The sequence below is a fragment of the Mangifera indica genome, chromosome 16, assembly GCF_011075055.1.
Source record: "Mangifera indica cultivar Alphonso chromosome 16, CATAS_Mindica_2.1, whole genome shotgun sequence".
Classification (NCBI taxonomy): domain Eukaryota; kingdom Viridiplantae; phylum Streptophyta; class Magnoliopsida; order Sapindales; family Anacardiaceae; genus Mangifera; species Mangifera indica.
In genome coordinates, this window is record NC_058152.1 from 11,321,207 (window position 1) to 11,340,297 (window position 19,091).

Genomic DNA, 19,091 nt, shown 5'->3' on the forward strand with positions numbered 1-19,091 from the left:
TACAGCAGCTGCATCACGAACAATAATATTATTGAAGATGATACTGGCACTCGATTGATTCATCATCACTGAACGCCTTCCTCTTGATGAACTCAACACAGTCGTGGGGATTATAATTTATTTTTTTTTACCAATAATATTGGAGATATTATTGTTCCTCTTCATAAACAATAATATCTCTCTAATAATATTATAATATCATCAAAGTAATCTTAATTTTATTATATTCTTATTTACAATTTTCAATTGATATAATAAATAATAGAAAAAAATATTTTAAAATAATTGTACATAGTCCAAAAACTATCAGATTTTGGAATGGTGAAATTGTTCCAAATGGGTAAAACTCAACGGGATACAAGTAGACTTGTTGGGACCTTGTAGCGTACATAGAAATTAAAACATAGACTTTGCTAAATAAAATTAATCTAATCCATCTATGGCCATTTTTTCAGTGGACATATGGCTCCAGAGCACCTCAAGCATGGACAATTCTCAGTCAAGTATGATGTTTTCACCTTTCGTGGGCTGGTCCTGTAAATCATCAGTGGTCAAAAGAATAGTTCCTTTCATAACGAAGAGCAAGCACAAGATTTGTTAACCTACATAACTGAACATAAGTCTAGGCAAATCTCACCTTGCTTGAGTTGCTCAAAAGTAAAATCACAACAAACTGTATCGAAAGCGGACAATCTTGATTGCAGGTCGGTAATGGCAGCATTACAGAGAAACTGCTAACCTACTCTGCCCTGTCTTGCTACGACTGCAGAATGCCAGGCGTTTCGGTAATGGCAGCGTTACAGAGAAACTGCTAAGCATGAGTAGTACAGCTGCCATTGTAGGTCTGTCTGCTGGATCTTCCTGAATGCACAATAATGCGATATGGATGTATCGGGTGAGTTCATTTCGATGAAAAGATATGCCTAGAGTTTGATCTGTTAGCTCCAATGGAGTTCCATCCCTCCAAAGTCTCCAGGCCTGGAACAAAATCAGTTAATTCTCAGAACAAACAGATAGACAAATTGAAGGAATCTGAGTTTGTAGCTTACATAGCTCAAGAGGTCCTCTGCATAATCTGATTGATAGAAAGAACTATTCTTTCTGCCGCTTATGATCTCTAGTATTAGAACTCCATAGCTGTATACATCGGACTTGATTGAAAAATCTCCATGCAATGCATATTCTGGAGGCATATAACTGCTGAAAGGCAGCACCATTTATATATCAATTAGCATCCAAATAGCTAATAAGAATAATAGGGAGATTAGATTAATTGGAACATGCCGATGTAAAAATTCAACCTATTGTCAAAATACAAAGTCACAGACTATACAATCAATATTTTATCATCCTCAATTGATATGAGATATTTATACATACTCAACATTTCACTTCTTATAGCATATAGAGTGTGGATACATACCTAACATCTATTTCACCGCTCACGAGATATATACCCAACCCAGAGCGGGTCTTGACATATTATCTTCAACATCTAGGGTGTGGATGTGTACCTAGCATCTATGGTCTTACAAGACTCAGCATACTAGTATCTGGGGTCTTATAGGACTTAACGTCCTCGTTGAGTTTGCCCCACCATGTTCAAATGGACACGTAGAGTAGCTTTGATATTATTTGTAAAATCTTAGTCCAATATCTCAACCCACCGTGAAGATATTGTTTTATTTAACCTATATTTTATTATAATTCCAAAGTGATGTGGGATGTTAATACATGTCAAACATTTCTCTGGTGTTTTATTGATGTAGGATTTATCTTAGGATGTTACAATAATAAAACACTTTAAGTTTGGTGTTAAATCTTACTATGTGCCAACAATTTTGCTTGTATTCCCTTGACTTTGATCCACCCCACAAATCCTTGCCATGCCAAAATCTGCTATCTTTGGGTTCATGTCCTCGTCCAAGAGAACATTGCTGGCTTTGAGGTCACAATGAATAATCCTGAGCTTGGAATCCTCATGAAGAGATAGGAGACCTCGAGCAATTCCTCCTATAATCTTACATCGCATTAACCAATCCAATTGCCGTTGTTTTCCAGGATCTACACAAACATCCATCAAAATCATACATCTCTAGCTGTGAAGTGAGACATTGAAATTCCTATTGGAACAATGATATAAGAATCCAATTTTGAATACACAAATAATATATTATTACATGATTAGGTGTTATTTTATACTTATTTCAATCACTCAATCATATAATGACATATTGTGTACTAAAAAATAGGTTCTAATTTGATATTATGAAGTATGGAAGGAAAGGGTTCAAACCAAGAAGGAAGTAATCAAGGCTCTTGTTGGGCACAAACTCATAGACAAGTATTTTCTCCTCTTCTTCAGCACAAAATCCCAGTAAACTCACCAAATTTCTGTGCTGAAGCTTGGCTACCAAGGCAACCTCATTCCTGAATTCTTCTAAACCTTGACCTGAGCTTTCTGATAGCCTCTTTATAGCTACCATCTGTCCATTATGCAATGTACCCTGAAGACATATACAACATAACCATTATGCAGTGTACCCTGAAGAAAAAAGGGAAATTTTCTTACCTTGTATACACTGCCAAATCCACCCTCACCAATCTTGTTTCCTTCAGAGAAATTGCATGTGGCAGCTATAATGGAATGCAAGTCTAATTGTAAAGATTCCACCACAAAAATTTCATTTCCACCTGAACAGTATATCAATGAAAATCTAAGTTAATTTTAATCAGTGTTTTCAGATCCAGACCGAATATTGCCCCGAAGAAGGGGTAAATCCGAGTCAACTGACATTCAGATCGGTTAACTGATGGTCATACCAGGTTACTGTTTAAATCAATATTAAAAAGAGCAATACTATGTGTACCCACTTTGGGTACACAAATGTATACACAATCATATATGTCATCATATGATTGGTTATTGTTTTAATGTTAATTCAAAATCATCCAATCACATGATGACACATATGATTGTGTATATATTTATGTACCCAAAGTGGGTACACATAGTTTTATTGTAATAGGAGCTTTTGAGTTCTGTTATATAGTACCATTTCCCTCTTTTGCTACTTGGTACTCTTTTCTTCTAAGGAGGCAGTAGCATGAAGCGGATAAAATTATTATGAAAACAAGGGCTGCAGGAACTGTACTTGTGATAATTGTCTCTGGGGAGATCTTCCTATTTCCTGCACACAAACATTATTTTTCAACTAAGACACAATATACTTACCTATAATGATATGCTTCAGCAGAAAAGTTAGAATAAGCAGATCATATTCAATAGGATCCACGAAGTAATTCTAATACCATTTGTAATGATCAAATAAATTGGCCCACTATTGTCCATATAGGATGCTTATTGATACCCAACATACCTTTGGCGTTTTGTTTAGGTGCTTTATATATATATATTTTTTGAATCAAATGCTTACCTCCGGAATTTGTCAACGTTGCTGGTGGTGGTGGAGGTGAAGGTGACGATGGAGGAGTCGCATTTGTAGGAGGAGAAGGCGGTGGTTGAGAGGCCTCAGCGTAAAAGGGATAAACTTCAAACCTGATGTTGCAGCTCGGCTTATAAACTCGACCTCCTTTCTTCCCATTACAACAACTAGGAATCTCACTAACACAATTAGCCAAACACATCCTGCAGTCGAATGAAACAATGTCAGGAGTGCATTGCACCAGTCCATATAGCCTATTAAAAGTTGTCAAATTCACATCTTCACTTGCAAAAAATTTGCTAGAACCCACAGCTTAATTCACCAAACTGCCCATTAAATTACCCAAAGCCTCATTAAACTGACTTGGATTTGAAGCATTGTTTATGCTCCCCAGATAAACAGTAGGCTGTTCTTCCGTAACCGCAAAAATGGATCTGTTTGAGTATCTCAACATGCACTCATCATACCATATAATGGCCTCCTTCTGGTTTGGGCAAAGGGTTGTGATATTTTCACAAGAGGCCTTGACACAAGTTTGGCACAAACTTAGAGAGATGTCTCCTCTGCAAAGAAGGAGGCCATTGGCTGCATCAAAGCCCTGCAGGGCACCACTGCTGGTGTTGTAAAATCCATTGGTGAGGGTGGCATTTGAGAGGAGAGAAGAGAGAGTGGCATTGAGGTTTTTTGAGAAGGCAGAATTGGGAGTGAAAGTTGAGGTGTTTGGGCACATGTGGTAGCGGTATTTGGGTTGTTGGGCTGTGATCTTGGGAGAGATAATAAGCATAACAATGGCTGAAAGGATGAGTAGTTCTAGCCAAAGTGAACAAGCCATGATGCTTGATTTCCAGTTCTGATCATACAATGCAAATGGCAACTAAATTCAGCCCCTAATCAACAAGCTAATGGGCTCCTAATCAACAAGCTAATGGCCCCAAATGGAAGATTCTTAGGAGTTGACTTGACTCCCATGGTGAGCGTTAATTCCCATCAGGCAAATGAACTTTCAAGAGAAATTGTATAAATTTTACTTTCAAACTAAGAAGTGTTCAAAGTTTGATTCCAAATGAAAACTGATTAAAGTATGTCAAACAATAAGTAATACTTCATGTTCTAATAAAACATATAGTCAAATAATAAAACATTTTTATCGAACAAGGGTTGTTTGGTTTTTTTTCTTTTATCATTGATCTAAACCGTAAAATCATCCCAAAATTATTACAAACATTCCCTTAATTAAACACACATAAACTTTGATTCTCACATAAAAATGGATTTTATTAACGGATATTAACTGATGATATGTTATTATTTATATGATTTTAAATTAGAGATAAAAATAACAATTAAATCACCCATATCACGTCAAAGTTGACACTTGTTAGTAGTCATTTTGTCGGAAAATGATGAAAAAAATACGAATAAAATTTGGATTGAATAATTTACTTGTTCACATAAATTCTCGATATGATCCCTAAATGACCAAACTTTTCCACTCGTTGTATGTGACAATATTAGCAATACGAAATTACTTTAATATTTCATGTATAGACAATACATAAGAACAAGTACAAACAAATTAATGTATTATTATTTAAATGATTTTGAATAGGCAAATAAATAAAAAATTAAATTTTCTAATTATCTAATTTATCTATGGCCATTTTTCAATGGATACATGGCTCCAGGATACCTCTTGCATGGAAAATTCTCAGTCAAGTTTGATGTTTTCAGCTTTGGTGTGCTGGTCCTGGAAATCATCAGTGGTCAAAAGAGTAGTTCCTTCCGTAACAAAGACCAAACACAAGATCAATTAACCTATGTTAGTAAACATAAGTATAATTAAAACATTAACACGAATTAACTAAGTTGCCACAAACAATTAACCATAATGAAAATGAAATTAATTTCCACTTGACTTTGTCAATCTTGCTTATTACGCCACTTCACCATCATATTTACACAAGTTTCATTCCAACCTCCGCCCTCCAAGACAATAGTCAACAATGGTTCCTACAAAAGATGTAAATTTTCTTGCATGCCAAACAACCTTCTTGCCCAATTCATATCTACCTATAAATTGGGTTCATACATAATTATGGAATTGTCAAAGGCCCTTAAGGGTCATTTGGTTTCAAAGATTTAAAAATTACCTTGGTAATATATCTTTTATTACTTATACTACCTTATTTGGTTTGTTAGTAATTTATGATAATTTTCTATTACTAATGTTGATGTGACAGATAATATAAGTGGTAATTTGATTACCACTCTCACCATAAATATTAAAATATTACCAAGGTAATATTGATTTTATTATAATTATATTATTATTTATTAATTTTTTGAGACAAAAAATTGATATTTAATTAATGTAACAAATAATATAAAAAATATTTTAAAATAATTATATTCAAAGATATTTAAGTAAAATAATTTATTAGTATTATTTTATTACCTTTAACCAAACATAATAACAATTTATACCTATCAAATTTTATTATAATAATCATTTATACCTAATAATCTTTTAAATAATTTATCTTTAAGGTAATCTTTCTATTTTAATAATAAAATATTACTCAAACCAAACATCTTTTTAATCATTTATAAGTTAACATTTTAAATAAAATGGGTTTATATATTAAAGAAATCTGGAAAATTGATTGACCAAAGACCAATAAAATGGAGTCTTCCTTAAAAAATATTATTTAATAATTAATCAATCAGAAATTACAACCGTGCAAGGGCCACATAAAGAAATTACAATTGCCAAGATGTTCCTTTTTACGGGTTAAACTGACTATCAATGTTTTTGACAGGCATGGAGAAATTGGAACGAGGGGACAGCTTTGAACATGATAGACCCTACTATGAGTTGGTTCAATCAGTGAAGAGATGAAATGTATTCACATTGGCTTCTTTTTGTGTTCAAGAAAATGTGTCAAATAGACCTACAATGGCTTCAGTTGTTCTCATGCTCACTAGCTGCTCTTTATCTCTCCCTCTTCCATCGAAACCGGCATTTGTCGTGCAACCGGACTTGGAGATGGATGATTGGGAATCACCTATGCTGGATCACAATCAAATTTATGTTCAATTTTCCTTCAATGAATTCAATTATCGAGCTAGAGCTCCTTAACATGTTTTGTACACATATATTAAACCATAAACAAGCCTTATTTGTGTTGTTGAATGTACTTGTTCTAACGAGGGTAGAGTGCAGTTATGGAAACTTCATTTACAGAAGAAGACATGGCTTTGCTTGAACTCACTGTCCTGCTGCGAACACAGAACGCTGGGCGTTTCGGTATTGGGAGCAGTACAGAGAAATTGGTAAGCATGTGCAACACAGTTCCTATCATAGGCCTGTCTGCCGGATCTTCCTGAACGCATAATAATCCAACATGGATGTATCGGGTGGCTTCATTTTGATGAAAAGATTTGCCTAGACCTTGATCTGTTAGCTCCAGTGGTCTCCCATCCGTCCAAAGTCTCCAGGCCTGGGACAAAACATAAGGTAATTTTTCATATCAAGCTGAGAGGCAGACAAATTGAAGGAATCTGAGTTTGTAGCTTACATAGCTCAGGATGCCTTCTGCATAATCTGATTGATAGAAAGAACTATTCCTTTTACCGCTTATGATCTCTAGTATTAGAACTCCATAGCTATACACGTCTGACTTGATTGAAAAATCTCCAAGCAATGCATACTCAGGAGACATATAACCACTGAAATGTGGCACCATTTATACATCAATTAGCATCCAAATAGCTAATATGAATAATAGGGAGGTTAGATTAATTGTAACTTCCTTATTCAATAGTTCGACCTACTATCTAGATATTCTATAGCCCAAGACATATCTTATCAATTTAAGAATTTACAGATTATTTAACCAATATTTTTTATCCCAATTGATATGAGATATTCATACATGTCTAACATTTCATCTCTTACGAGTACATACCAAACCTAACAATTTATCTTCAAGGGTAAGTGATGTGGGATGCTCATACATATCTACCATTTCACCCTTTCCGAGATATATACCCAACCCCAAAAAAGGTATTGACAGTCTATCTTAAACATTTAGGGTGTGAAAACACATCCAACATCTAAGATAACTGATGTAAGATGTTTATATATATCTAACATTTCACCTCTTATAAAATACATACCTTTCAACACCTAGGGTGTGGACACATACCCAACATCTAAGGTAACTAATTTAGGATATTTATATATATCCAACATTTCACTTCTTATGGGAAACCCAACCTAAAAGAGGTTTTAATCGTTTATCTACAACATCTAGGGGTGTGGAAACATACACATCTAATGTGTGGATAAATATCCAACATCAAAGGTCTTATGACACTCATTGTCCTCTTTAAAGTTTATCCCACAATCGTTTAAGAGAACACACAAAACAGTTTTGATATTATTTGTAACATAGTACTCTAATAGTTTGATTCACTATCAAAATATTGTCCTATTTAACCAATATTTTATTATAATTTTGAAGTGATGTGAGATGCTCATATATATCCAATATCTTTTTCATGTTTTATTAATGTGAGATTTTTCCATGGGTATTAAGTTAATAAAGCATTTTAAGTTTGGTGTTAAATCTTACTATGTGCCAACAATTCTGCTTGTGTTTCCTTGACTTTGATTCACCCCACAAACCCTAGCCATGCCAAAATCTGCTATCTTCGGGTTCATATCCTCGTCCAACAGAACATTGCTAGCTTTGAGGTCACGATGTATAATCCTGAGCCTGGAATCCTCATGTAGATACAGGAGTCCTCGAGCAATTCCTCTTATAATCTTGCAACGCATTAACCAATCCAATTGCCCTTGTTTTTCTCGATCTACACAAACATCCAACAAAATCATACAACTTCTTTAGTTGTGAAGCGAGATATTGAAATTCTTGTTTGAACAATATAATGTATATCTAGTTTTGACTACTCAATTGGATACTTAGATGACTTATTCATATAATGACACATAATCTGAATATCTAATTTGATTCTCAAAATTAGGTGCAAACATTTTTATTGTTCTTATCTAATGAAGTTGTCAAGGAAAAGCTTCGAACCAAAAAGGAAGTAATCAAGGCTTTTGTTGGGCACAAATTCATAGACAAGTATTTTCTCCTCTTCGTCAGCACAAAATCCCAGCAACCTCACTAAATTTCTGTGCTGAAGCTTGGCTACCACAGCAACCTCATTCCTAAATTCTTTTAAACCTTGACGTGAGCTTTCTGATAGCCTCTTAATGGCTACCATCTGTCCATCATGAAGTGTACCCTGAAGACATATACACCATAACCATTATGAAGTAGGATAAGATCTCACTCATAGCACTTCTGAGAAAAAGAAAAAAGAAGGGAAATTTTCTTACCTTATACACATCGCCAAATCCACCCTCACCAATCTTGTTTCCTTCAGAGAAATTGCTTGTGGCAGCTATAATGGAATGCAAGTCTAACTGTAAAGATTCCACCACCAAAAATTCATTTCCGCCTGAACATTATATGAAAAGAAATTTTAAGTTAGTTTTAATCAAAGTTTTCATATATGGATCAAACATTAATCCAGAGAAAAAGTCAGTCTGGGTCAACCAACATTCAGATTGATTAACCGATGGTCTTACGAGGTTTAAAAAGAAAACTAGAGCTTTTGAGTTCTGTTATGTAGTACCATTTCCCTCATTTGCAACTTCGTATTTTTTTCTTTTGAGGAGGCAATAGCATGAAGCGGATAAAATTATTATGAAAACAAAGGCTGCAGGAACTGTAATTGTAATAACCGTCACTGAGGAGATCTTCCTATTTCCTGCACACAGAAGACATTTTTTTTTCAACTAAGACACAATATACTTAGCTATATTAAAGATAGTCAATGATTCAGTTAAGTAGACTACTTATAAAGAGTAGATCATATTCACAAGGATACACGAAGTAATTCTGAGTCCATTCATCTTTTTCAGATACTCATGCATACCCAACATCTGTCTTGTGATGTAGGATTTGCTTAAATGCGTTACATAAATACATTTGCTGAATCGAATGCTTACCTCTGGGCGGTGGAGGAGACAGGGGGGGTTGAGAGGCCTCAGTGTAAAAGGGGTAACTTTCAAACCTGATGTTGCAGCTGGGCTTATAAATTCTAGCTCCTAGCTTCCCATCACAACAACTAGGAATCTCACTAACAGAATTAACCAAACACTTTCTGCAGTCTAATGAAACAATGTCAGGAGTGCATTGCACCAGTCCATATAGCCTATTAGAAGTTGTGAAATTCACATCTTCAGCTGCAAAAAATTTGCTAGAATCCGGTGCCTTATACACCAAACTGCCCATCAAATCGCTCAAAGCCTTATTAAACTGACTTGGATTTGAAGCATCGTCTATGTTCGACAAAGGAACGGTCGGCCATTCTTCCATAACTGCAAAAATGGATCTGTTTGAGTATCTCAACATGCACTCATCATACCATATAATGGCCTCCTTCTGGTTTGGACAAAGGGTTGTCATATTTTCACTAGAGGCCTTGACACAAGCTTGGCATAAACTAAGAGAGATGTCTCCTCTGCAAAGAAAGAGGCCATTGGCTGCATCAGGGCCCTGCAGGGCACCACTGCTGGTGTTGTAAAATCCATTGGTGAGGGTGGCATTTGAGAGGAGAGAAGAGAGAGTGGCATTGAGGTTTATTGAGAAGGCAGAATTGGGAGTGAAAGTTGAGGTGTTCGTGCACTCGTGGTAAATGTATGTGGGTTGTTGGGCTGTGATTTTGGGAGAAATGAGGAGCATAACAATGGCTGAAAGGATCAATAATGCTGGCCAAACTGAACAAGCCATGATGCTTGATTTGCAGTTCTGATCATACAATGTCAATGGCAGGTAAATTAAGCCCCCCATCAACAAGCTTATAGCCCCAAATGGAAGACTATTAGGAGTTGACTTGACTACCATGGTGAGCATTAATTCCCATCAAGCAAATGAATTTTCAAGAGAGAGTGTACAAAAAAGTTCTGATCATACACAATGTCAATGGCAGGTAAATAAGGCCCCCCATCAACAAGCTTATAGCCCCAAATGGAAGACTATTAGGAGTTGACTTGACTCCCATGGTGAGCATTAATTCCCATCAAGCAAATGAATTTTCAAGAGAGAGCGTATAAATTTGACTTTTAAACTGAAAGTGTCCAAAGTTTGATTCCAAATGAACAGAGTTTATGTTGAACAATATACTAACGGATATTAATGGTTGATGTATTATTATTTAGGTAATTTTAATTTAGAGATAAAGAATATAATTAAATCACATATGATAACACATCACCGTTGATACAGATTAGTAATCATTTTATTATAATCTCTATCTGACCAAACTTTTCCACTTATGTATGTGATAATATTAGGAATATTTTAATATTTATTGTATAAACAATACATAATAACGAATACAAACTAACAAACATATTATCATATTATAGAATAATTTCGAATTAACGGATGAAGTAATCAATTAAATTATCTAATCATAAAATAACACATTAATTAATTAATTTGTACTCGTTAATATCTATTGTTTATACCCGTAATGTTATTAATATTCAACCAGAGGGTCAATTGACCCAATTAAAAATTTTTTAATTTAGTATATATTAAATATCAATATAACCCCTAAAACTTTTATTATCATTTTTATTGATTCCCATTATATATCTATTAAGTTTTATTATTAGGTGGGCCACTGAGTGTTACTCATAAATTGACCAAACCAGTCACTTTCCAACTGCTTTTGCTCTATTTCATTTTTGAATACGAAGTCTAGAAATCACGTGAAGGAATTTGTTTTCCATACCTTCCAATTAGAAGACTTCGGCGTTTCGGAGTTGGAAAAGTCCAAGCGTCCATGAGGAGACAGAATTGAAACAATCTTCAAGTCAATATTGCCGTTAATTTTTTTATGTTGCATTATATATATTCTATGATATAATACGATATAAATAAAAAAATAATACATATTTTATAATATATCATATATTATAATATATATTATATGATATGATACGATACATATTATCAATATAAATTAATACATTTGTTTAAAGAAATAATAACACGGTAGATGTGTATTTGAAAATTTTAAAAATTTCAGAAAGTGTTTATAATATTTTTTAAAATAATGAGTGGTGATTAGAAATTTTTTTTATTATTTTACTTATATTTAATTATTTTATTTTTTAAAAAACGTATTTTATTATATATAATACATATCTTACGATACGATACAACATATAAAAAATTATATGTATCCTAAGCTTAGTGTTGTATCATGTATCGAAAACTAAATTTATCATATCGTGTATTATATCATATCGTATAATACTTTTTTTAAAAAATAATATAATAAAATATTAACAATTTATAATTGATATGTCATCATTTTAGAAAATATCATAAATACCTCTAAAAATTTAAAATTTGTCACATACACTCTTACTACATCTTAATTTTCTTTAAAAAAATGTATTAATCCGTATCGGTAATATATATCATATCATAAAATATATATCATATCATATAATACGTCAATATATCATATTAACTCGATATGTCTTTGGATACGTATTATTTTTCATCTATATTTTATCATAACATGTATTTTAGGATACTGATAACCATGATTTTATAATATATCAAATTAGTGTTATATAATAAACATATGATATTATACGATATATATCATTGATATAAATCAATATACATTTTTTAAAAAATAATGATACTATAAAGATGCATCTAAAAGTTTTAAATTTTTATAAGATATTTATGATATTTTTTAAAATGACAATGTGACGATTATAATTTAGTTTATTTTATTTTATTAATATTCTTTGATTTTTATAAAAATGATATAAAATAATATGCAATATAAAAAAATTAAGTTTTTGATATATAATATAATCCACAATTTTACTAAAAAGTGAATATATTGTATTCCAGGCCAACAATATTATTTAAGTCCAACAAAAGGTTTCAACTTCAAGTGAAGTAACCAGCCTTAGCAAGTAAAAATTTACATGCCAAGGAGAAGAAGATCGCCCAAATTCACTTCAAAACATCTGCAAAGATTCAGGATTACAGAGAAAATTAAAAATCAAGGAAAAGAGATAAGATCAGACTATGGAAGATGTTGATCATTCTCTGAAAGTGCTAACGAGTATTTTTTATTTATCTGAAAAATTACATCAGTAAAAAGTATATCGAATTATAAGGTACAATTTAATACAAAAAATGATTCGAATACTATGTTTTCAAGGTGTTTTGACTTAATACTCGAAAACCCGTCATGTCATAGAATCGGGCTTAAATTATTGTCATAAATTTATTAGTAAAATATTAAATATAGAAAATTTAAACTCTATTATTATTTTTCTATTGATCAAACCACTTTATCAAAAACAAAAACCATAATTAAATTTTAAATTTGAAATTCATCCAAAACCATAGAACAATAATATTTTAACTATATATTTTTTAGTTTTATCCAAAAAATTAAAATAAATAAATTTATAATATAGTAATTCTAAAATTCATATTTTCACCCCTCCCGCACTAATATCTTAAATCTATAAAATAAAAATAAATAAATAAATCTTGTGGTCTCTGTGACTACAGCAGCTGCATCATGAACAATAATAATATTCTTATTATTAATATTATTTTATTCTAGAAAAAAATATTTTGATAATTTTTTATTATTATTAAAGATATGAGTGGAAATATAAGAGATAATGTGATTATCTTTTTACCTTAGATATTATAAATCACCAAAGTAATTTTGATTTTATTATAATTATATTTTTATTTATAAATTTTTTAAGACAAAAATATTCTTATTTTTAATTAATATAATAAGTAATAAAAAAATATTTTAAAATAACTATACCTAAAGGTATTTAAATAAAATAATATTTTAATATTTTTTATTACCTCTAACTGAATAAAATAATTATTTATATTTAATAATTTTCTAAGTAATATATTTTCAATATAATATTTCACTTTTAGTAATAAAATATTACTCTAACCAAATGCACATGTATTCTATGATCCAAGTTGTTCATCGCGATATGCAAGCTAGAAATATTCTTCTAAATGCTGACCTGGTTAAAAAAATTTCAGATTTTGGAATGGTGAAAATGCTCGAAATGGGTAAAACTCAAGGGGATACAAGTAGAGCTGTTGAGACCTTCTTGTGTATATAAAAATTAAAACTTAGACCTTGCTAAATAAAATTAATCTAATCCATCTATGGCCATTTTTCAGTGGATATATGGCTCCAGGGTACCTCAAGCATGGACAATTCTCAGTCAAGTCTGATGTTTTCGGCTGGTCTTGGAAATCATCAGTGGTCAAAAGAATAGTTCCTTTCATAACGAAGAGCAAGCACAAGATTTGTTAACCTACATAACTGAACATAAGTCTAAGCAAATCTCACCTTGCTTGAGTTGTTCAAAAGTAAAATCACAACAAACTGTATCCAAAGCGGACAATCTTGATTGCGGGTCAGATTGTTAGACCAAGATGTTACAATTTTTTCTTATGGGTTCAACTGACTACCGATATTTCTGTCAGGCATGGAGAAATTAGAACGAACAGACAGCCTTGAATCTGATAGACCCTACTTTGAGAGTTGGTTCAGGCAGTGAAGTGATGAGATGTAGTCACATTGGGTTGCTTTGTGTTCAAGAAAATGTCTCAAATAGACCTATATTGGCTTCAGTAGTTCTCACCTATGCTGGATCACAATCAAAATCGTGTTCAATTTTCCTTGAATGAGGCTTCAATTACTGAGCTAGAGGCTAGTTAACATGTCTTGTGCACACGAAATGTCTTGAGAACAAGCATTATTAAATCATAAACAAGCCTTATTTGTATTGAATGTACATGTTCTAACGAGGGTAGAGTTCAGTTATGGAAGCTTCAATTACAGATGAAGGCATGGATTTGCTTGAAGATTGAACTGCTGCCCCACCCAATTCGGAAGTACTCAGCCCTGTCCTGCTATGAACGCAGAATGCTGGGCGTTTCGGTAATGGCAGTGTTACAGAGAAACTGCTAAGCATGAGTAGTACAGCTGCTATCATAGGTCTGTCTGCTGGATCTTCCTGAATGCACAATAATGCGATATGGATGTATCGGGTGACTTCATTTCGATGATAAGATATGCCAAGAGTTTGATCTGTTAGCTCCAATGGAGTTCCATCCCTCCAAAGTCTCCAGGCCTGGAACAAAATCAGTTAATTCTCAAAACAAACAGACAAATTGAAGGAATCTGAGTTTGTAGCTTACATAGCTCAAGAGGTCCTCTGCATAATCTGATTGATAGAAAGAACTATTCTTTCTGCCGCTTATGATCTCTAGTATTAGAACTCTATAGCTGTATGCATCAGACTTGATTGAAAAATCTCCATTCAATGCATACTCTGGAGACATATAACCACTGAAAGGTAGCACCATTTATACATCAATTAGCATCCAAATAGCTAATGAGAATAACAGGGAGATTAGATTAATTTGAACATCCTGATTTAATAATTCAATCTTTTGTCAAAATACAAAGTCATAGACTATATAGTCAATATTTTATCATCATCAATTGATATAAGATGTTTATACATACCTAACATTTAACTTTTTATAGTATATAGAGTGTGGATACATACCCAACATCTATTTCACCTCTTACAACACACATACCCAACCTAGAGCGGGTCTTGACATATTATCTTTAACATCTAGGGGTGTGGACACATACCTAGCATCTAAGGTCTTACAAGACTTAGCATACTAGTATCTGGGGTCTTACAGGACTTAACGTCCTCATTGAGTTTGCCCCACCATGATTCAAAAAGATACGCGGAATATCTTTTATATGATTTGTAAAATCTTAGTCCAATACATCAACTCACCGTCAAGATATTGTTTTATTTAACCTATAATTTATTATAGTTCCAAAGTGATGTAGGATGTTTGTACATACCCAACATTTCTCTTGCGTTTTATTGATGTGGAATTTATCTTAGAGTGTTACATTAATAAAGTATTTTAAGTTTGTTGTCAAATCTTACTGTGTGCAACCAATTCTGCTTGTATTCCCTTGACTTTGATCCACCCCACAAATCTTTGCCATGCCAAAATCTGCTATCTTTGGGTTCATATCCTCATCCAAGAGGACAATACTAGCTTTGAGGTCACGATGTATAATCCTAAGCCTGGAACCCTCATGAAGATATCGAAGTCCTCGAGCAATTCCTCCAATAATCTTGCATCTCGTTAACCAATCCAATTGCCCTTGTTTTTCAGGATCTGCACAAACATCCATCAAAATCATACAACCTCTCCAACTGTGAGGTGAGACGTTAAAATTCCTATTGGAACAATGATATAAGAACCAAATTTTGAGTAAACAAATAATGTATTATCTTATGATTAGATGTTATTTTACACTTATTTCAATCACTCAATTATATAATAACACATTGTATATTAAAAAATGGGTACTAATTTTATATTATAAAGTATGGAAGGAAAGGGTTCAAATAGACCTGGCCACGGTTCATGAACCGTCGGTTTCGGTTCGGAACTGCCAGTTCATGGTTCGAAAATATAAGGACTCTGAACCGAAACCGTAACAGAACGGTTCGTCCACGGTTCGAAACCGCCGGTTCCGGTTCATGGCCCCGGTTCGGAACCGATGGTTTCGGTTCGAAACCGATATTGAACAGTCAATTCTAATACATGATCTTGATTTAATTTTTAAATTATTAATTACAATAATTGAAAATTAAAATAAAGGCTTGGACTTAATTACAATAAATAAAATTAATTATATAAATAAATTATATGATTAATTATAAAATATAATAAATAAATAATAAATAAAATTAATTATAGAAATAAATTCTATAATTAATTATGAATTGTATAAAAAAATTAAAATTGAAATTGAAATTAATAAAAAATTAAGAAAGAATTTAATTAAATTTAAGAAAATTTGATTGAATTGAAAGATTGAGAGAGTATTAAGAGTTTAAAGAATGAGAATGAGAGTTTGAAGGATTGAGTGAGAGAGTAGAAAAATTGAAATTTGAGAGAATGAAATTTGGAGGAGTATATATAGGAAAAAACTTTTTCAAAAAAAATTAAAAATAGGGGGGCGAATTGAGATTCAGAGAAATTGCAGGGGACCAAGTCCCCTGCATTTTCTCTGAAAATTGTAGGGGATTGGTCCCCTGCAATTTTTCCTTTAAAAGGCAACGGTTCCTGCACAGGGAACCGTTGCCTTTTTAAATAAAATTTAAAAAAAAATCAAAAAAATTTCAAAAAAATTTCAAATTTTTTTCAGTTCAACACAGTAAACCGCCGGTTCATAAACCGGTGTGAACCGGCGGTTCCACGGTTCCAATTTATGTGAACCGAAACCGAACCGCAGAGCCACGGTTTCGGTTCCAGTTCAGTCCGGTTCCGGGTCTGTCGGTTCCGGTTCTGGGTTTATCCGGGCCGGTTTCGGTCCGGTTCACGGGCCAAACCGGCCCGTGGCCAGGTCTAGGTTCAAACCAAAAAGGAAGTAATCAAGGCTTTTGTTGGGCATGAATTCATAGACAAGTATTGTCTCCCCTTCTTCAGCACAAAATCCGAGTAACCTCACTAAATTTCTGTGCTGAAGCTGGGCTACCAAGGCAACCTCATTCCTGAATTCTTCTAAACCTTGACCTGAGCTTTCTGATAGCCTCTTTATGGCTACCATCTGTCCATTGTGCAGTGTACACTGAAGACATATACAACATACCCATTGTGAAGCTACCCATACCAGTTTTGAGAAAAAGAAAGAAAAAAGGGAAATTTTCTTACCTTGTACACACTGCCAAATCCACCCTTACCAATCTTGTTTCCTTCAGAGAAATTGCATGTGGCAGCTATAATGGAATGCAAGTCTAATTGTAAAGATTCCACCACTGAAATTTCATTTCCACCTGAACATTAGATCAATGAAAATCTAAATTAATTTTAATCAATATTTTCAAATGTAGACCGAATATTGCCCAAAAGAAGGGGTCAATCCAAGTCAACTGGCATTCAGATCGGGTAACTGATGATCATACCAGGTTACTGTTTAAATCAATATTAAAAATAAAACCAGAGCTTTTGAGTTCTGTTATATAGTACCATTTCCCTCATTTGCAACTTGGTACTCTTTTCTTCTGAGGAGGCAGTAGCATGAAGCGGATAAAATTATTATGAAAACAAGGGCTGCAGGAACAGTAATTGTGATAATTGTCTCCAAGGAGATCTTCCTATTTCCTGCACACAGAGGACATTAGACACAATATACTTAGCTATAATGATATGCTTCAGCAGAAAAGTTAGAATAAGCGGATCATATTCAATAGGATACACGAAGAAATTCTGATACCATTTGTAATGATCAAATAAATTGACCCACTATTGTCCATCTGGGATGCTTATTTATACCCAACATATCTTTGGTGTTTTGTTTAGGTGCATTACATATATTTTTTTTTTAAATCAAATGCTTACCTCCGGAACTTGTCAACGTTGCTGGTGGTGGTGGAGGTGAAGGTGATGATGGAGGAGTAGGCGGTGGTTGAGAGGCCTCAGTGTAAAAGGGGGAAACTTCAAACCTGATGTTGCAGCTGGGCTTATAAATTCGACCTCCTTGCTTCCCATTACAAAAACTAGGAATCTCACTAACACAATTAGCCAAACCCGTCCTGCAGTCTAATGAAAAAATGTCAGGAGTGCATTGCACCAGTCCATATAGCCTATTAAAAGTTCTCAAATTCACATCTTCAGTTGCAAAAAATTTGCTAGAACCCACGGCCTTGTTCACCAAACTGCCCATCAATTCACCCAAAGCCTCACTAAACTAACTTGGATTTGAAGCATTGTTTATGTTCCACAGATAAACAGTAGGCTGTTCTTCCATATATGCAAAAATGGATCTGTTTGAGTATCTCAACATGCACTCATTATACCATATAATGGCCTCCTTCTGGTTTGGACAAAGGGTTATGATATTTTCACTAGAGGCCCTGACACAAGTTTGGCATAAACTTGGAGAGATGTCTCCTCTGCAAAGAAAGAGGCCATTGGCTGCATCAGGGCCCTGCAGGGCACCACTGCTGGTGTTGTAAAATCCATTGGTGAGGGTGGCATTTGAGAGGAGAGAAGAGAGAGTGGCATTGAGGTTTTTTGAGAAGGCAGAATTGGGAGGGAAAGCTGAGGTGTTTGTGCACACGTGGTAAAGGTATGTGGGTTGTTGGGCTGTGATTTTGGGAGAAATAATAAGCATAACAATGGCTGAAAGGATCAATAATTCTGGCCAAAGTGAACAAGCCATGATGCTTGATTTGCAGTTCTGATCATACAATGTCAATGGCAGGTAAATTAAGCCCCCCATCAACAAGCTTATGGCCCCAAATGGAAGACTATTAGGTGTTGACTTGACTCCCATGGTGAGCATTAATTCCCATCAAGCAAATGAATTTTCAAGAGAAACTGCATAAATTTTACATTTAAACTGGAAGTGTTCAAAGTT

The 19,091-nt window shown here is 33.7% G+C and overlaps 3 protein-coding genes and 1 pseudogene across 4 annotated transcripts; all 4 read right to left on the bottom strand.

Moving 5' to 3' along the window:
• Nucleotides 1–529: 529 nt before the first annotated feature.
• On the bottom strand, nt 530–3,696 carry LOC123199567 (cysteine-rich receptor-like protein kinase 10). Its single transcript, XM_044614600.1, has 7 exons — nt 3,438–3,696; nt 3,057–3,191; nt 2,573–2,694; nt 2,297–2,507; nt 1,827–2,064; nt 1,050–1,200; nt 530–978 (listed from the first exon to the last, which is right to left on the bottom strand). Exons 1-7 carry the CDS (start codon nt 3,646–3,648, stop codon nt 721–723), a joined length of 1,326 nt encoding a protein of 441 aa, XP_044470535.1. The 5' UTR covers nt 3,649–3,696; the 3' UTR covers nt 530–720.
• A 63-nt stretch (nt 3,697–3,759) lies between these two features.
• On the bottom strand, nt 3,760–4,278 carry LOC123199572 (putative cysteine-rich receptor-like protein kinase 9). The gene has a single exon (XM_044614606.1). The coding sequence runs from the start codon at nt 4,276–4,278 to the stop codon at nt 3,760–3,762; it is 519 nt and encodes a 172-aa protein (XP_044470541.1).
• A 1,858-nt stretch (nt 4,279–6,136) lies between these two features.
• LOC123199560 (cysteine-rich receptor-like protein kinase 10) lies at nt 6,137–10,439 on the bottom strand. Of its 2 annotated transcripts, XM_044614595.1 has the most exons (8): nt 9,532–10,439; nt 9,156–9,290; nt 8,857–8,978; nt 8,552–8,762; nt 8,084–8,321; nt 7,025–7,175; nt 6,645–6,946; nt 6,137–6,516 (listed from the first exon to the last, which is right to left on the bottom strand). In XM_044614595.1, exons 1-7 carry the CDS (start codon nt 10,436–10,438, stop codon nt 6,650–6,652), a joined length of 2,061 nt encoding a protein of 686 aa, XP_044470530.1. In that variant the 5' UTR covers nt 10,439; the 3' UTR covers nt 6,137–6,516; nt 6,645–6,649. The 2 variants fall into 2 exon arrangements, with proteins under 2 accessions (XP_044470530.1, XP_044470529.1); XM_044614594.1 differs by having other exon boundaries at nt 6,137–6,946.
• A 3,829-nt stretch (nt 10,440–14,268) lies between these two features.
• On the bottom strand, nt 14,269–18,934 carry LOC123198950 (annotated as a pseudogene).
• Between the last annotated feature and the right edge of the window lie 157 nt (nt 18,935–19,091).

Bases quoted from the DNA above. Each gene is read 5' to 3' on its own strand.
- LOC123199567 (XM_044614600.1), bottom strand. From the start codon at position 3,648: ATGTGTTTGGCTAATTGTGTTAGTGAGATTCCTAGTTGTTGTAATGGG. The intron at 1,201-1,826 runs GTAAGATTTAAC...GCTGCCTTTCAG, and splicing joins AGCAAAATTGTTGGCACATA to CAGTTATATGCCTCCAGAAT. The intron at 979-1,049 runs GTAAGCTACAAA...ATTTTGTTCCAG, and splicing joins CAGAGGACCTCTTGAGCTAT to GCCTGGAGACTTTGGAGGGA.
- LOC123199572 (XM_044614606.1), bottom strand. From the start codon at position 4,278: ATGGCTTGTTCACTTTGGCTAGAACTACTCATCCTTTCAGCCATTGTT.
- LOC123199560 (XM_044614595.1), bottom strand. From the start codon at position 10,438: ATGCTCACCATGGTAGTCAAGTCAACTCCTAATAGTCTTCCATTTGGG. The intron at 8,322-8,551 runs GTTCGAAGCTTT...ATGTTTGTGTAG, and splicing joins CCTTGATTACTTCCTTTTTG to ATCGAGAAAAACAAGGGCAA. The intron at 6,947-7,024 runs GTAAGCTACAAA...GTTTTGTCCCAG, and splicing joins CAGAAGGCATCCTGAGCTAT to GCCTGGAGACTTTGGACGGA.